Below are 2,678 nucleotides of genomic sequence, written 5' to 3' on the forward strand. Positions count from 1 at the left end.
GTTCATACAGACGGACGTGGCTAGATCGATTTGGCTATTGATCCTGATCAAGAATATATACACTTTATATGGTCGGAAACGCTTACTTCTACTTACTCTACGAGTGGAGTGTATAAAAATTAATTGTTCATTAATTTTTTTGAGAAAAGTTAATCTTTTAGACAAATCAACCTTTTTATAAGAATAAAATACCTGAAAATGCCTGAAATACCTTTTTGCGTAGTGTAAACTTGATTATTTTAATCGTTAGATATATGTTTGCAATTATTGACTTAAAAAGGTTATATTTTAATGTTCAACATTTGTTATAATCCAAAAAATGGTTTATTTCCATAGAAGTTGGTTAGGCTCTAGGCCATAATGAATTTATTTGTAGAAGGGTTGAATGTTGAACAACTTAAATTAAAATGACTTTGTCAAGTTTTCATTTATTTTTGTTATTTTTCAACATTTTACCAGGCTTGCAAAGTTACCGCAATGGAAAAAGAAGTGCTGTAAATAATTTGAATTTAAGACTATTTGCTGTTGTTTTTGATGTTTCCCCCCGAAGTTTGTAATTATTTTCTTACTCCGTTTGCCACAAGTGTGAAAATCAGCACAACTTTTTCGTGTGAAGCCATTTTCCTTGTTTTCCCTAGATTTTCGTTTGGGTTCTTTTTGGTTTTTGTTGTGTTTTATTTTTATGTTGCCCCAGGACAGTCGCAAAAAGAGAAGCAAAGTTTTTTATGGTTGCACAAAGTTGGGTAAGGGTTGGGCTCAGCTTAGTTCCGTCCATTAAAAATGTATAGAAAATAATTTAGTTAAATATTCGGTCAGTGGCTTGCAGTTCTCCAACCATTTTTCAATTTTATAAGAGTTGAGGTGAGTTGGAGTTGGTTTGGGTCTTGGATAATCCGGTGAAACTTTTCTCTCTGCTCGATTGGGCATCCCACCACCAAAAGACGATCAGCTGGAAGGGGAAAACCCACCACCAAAATTGGGTGGTATTGTGTATGTTTTTCTTATAGAGAAACCTCAGAGAGAGAGGGAGAGAATATTCTGGGGAAAAAGAGTGAAAGCGCATTGATAACAACTGCGGCTTGTCAAAAACCGGTTTTACAGTGTACACCAAATAAAGGTAAATATTTAATTACATATTGCCTACACGTATTTTAACATATATTCAGTTTTTAATTGCAATAGTTAAACAAATAATTTATAAAAGTTCCTTAGAATGTATCGTTCAGTATTTTGAGTGAGCCCTGTACTTTGAAACTTGTTTGTTTATCGCGGGTCTGCTGTCTGGTTTCCGGATTTCCTATGTTTAGACTGCACTGACCGATTGCAGAGTTCACACGTCACGTGTTCACGTCATATTACTACTAAATATAAGAAAAAAATTTATAAATATAAATCATGGCTACAATGGATGATTTTTTTAATAAAGTGCAACGAAAGCATCCCACTATTCTTGATGACTTGAGGGCAATTTTCAAAACCTCCCAGAGTGATTCACCGCAGCGATCAATAACCCTGTCTCAAATACGTGGCAAGTATTCCCCAAAATCGTTGCTTAGGTAAAATCATATAATTTTTAATTGCCCATTGCAGCTGCCTACAGTCAACGAACTGGCGAGGATTTTCCCGTCAAGGGAAGCACGCGAACACAAATGTGTTTCGTCCTGACAATCCCTTATGTCGCCTGTTTTACCAGCCGAATTGGCACATTGCGATTTTTCACCTTTGATGCAAATCAGGAATAAGGAAGGAGATATACCCATATCTAGTCATTCGCGTGCAATTTTCGTATACATTTTTCATATAATGCAATACTTTTATTTACAAAATAAACACCTAAAGTAAAGAAGATTTAAACAATGAAGGCATTTTCATATACATTTATTATATAATGAAATTTTTAGGGTTTATATCACCTAGTTTTGTGTTATTATATTTATTGTTTTATTTATAATCTACACCCAAAGAAAAATAATGGTAAATCCAAATATTTTCACTTTGAAATTCATTTTTTTTGGTACTGCTTTAGCCCTAAGGGGTGTTGAGCTTAAATCAAAGTGTGTTTCGTTTCTGTTTTTAAGTATAGAAACCTGTAGTTTTAAACTAAAAACAAGAAAGGAAGCAAAAGCAAGCCAAAGTTAACCTATAAACTTTGGCAAAAATATTGAAATATTATTGAAAAGATTTGAATTTCGATTTATATGCGTATATGTTTAAAAATAATAAAGTATGATGATTTTCAGCTTAATTGTTCGATCGATCCTATGGCATATATGGCATATGATATCGGTTTCCGATTTGAATAAAATAAAAAGCGTAAGTCTGAACTATCAAATTATTTCTATGTCCAAAATATTTTTTTTAATTCAAAAAATAGAGAAGTTAAATTAAAAAAAAAACAAGAAAGGAAGCAAATTTCGGTAAGCCGAAGTTCATATACCCTTGCAGCTATTGCAATGTTTTCAAAAATATTTAATTCCTGCAATAGCTGCAAGGGTATATGAACTTCGGCTTGCCGAATTTTGCATTCATTCTTGCTTTAGTTTATTTTAAGTATGTTTATGTTTTGAAGAACAATGTTACCTTCAAATATTTTAATGTTTAATTTTACTATGGGGTAATTTCAAACTGATGATATCAGCATTTTGAAGTTCTTACACCACTTACATCAAGGCCTCAGC

General features: G+C 32.7%; 1 protein-coding gene across 1 annotated transcript; it reads left to right on the plus strand.

Annotated features, from left to right (window-relative positions):
• The first annotated feature begins 1,191 nt into the window (after positions 1–1,191).
• On the plus strand, positions 1,192–1,877 carry LOC128261851 (uncharacterized). Its single transcript, XM_052995757.1, has 2 exons — positions 1,192–1,528; positions 1,591–1,877. The coding sequence occupies exons 1-2, from the start codon at positions 1,396–1,398 to the stop codon at positions 1,740–1,742; spliced, it is 285 nt and encodes a 94-aa protein (XP_052851717.1). The 5' UTR covers positions 1,192–1,395; the 3' UTR covers positions 1,743–1,877.
• Positions 1,878–2,678: the final 801 nt, after the last annotated feature.

This window comes from Drosophila gunungcola, unplaced genomic scaffold (genome assembly GCF_025200985.1).
Source record: "Drosophila gunungcola strain Sukarami unplaced genomic scaffold, Dgunungcola_SK_2 000001F, whole genome shotgun sequence".
In the NCBI taxonomy this organism is placed as follows: domain Eukaryota; kingdom Metazoa; phylum Arthropoda; class Insecta; order Diptera; family Drosophilidae; genus Drosophila; species Drosophila gunungcola.

Coding starts and splice junctions, on each gene's coding strand:
- LOC128261851 (XM_052995757.1), top strand. CDS start 1,396: ATGGCTACAATGGATGATTTTTTTAATAAAGTGCAACGAAAGCATCCC. Junction 1,529..1,590: donor AACCCTGTCTCAAATACGTG/GCAAGTATTCCC, acceptor TGCCCATTGCAG/CTGCCTACAGTCAACGAACT.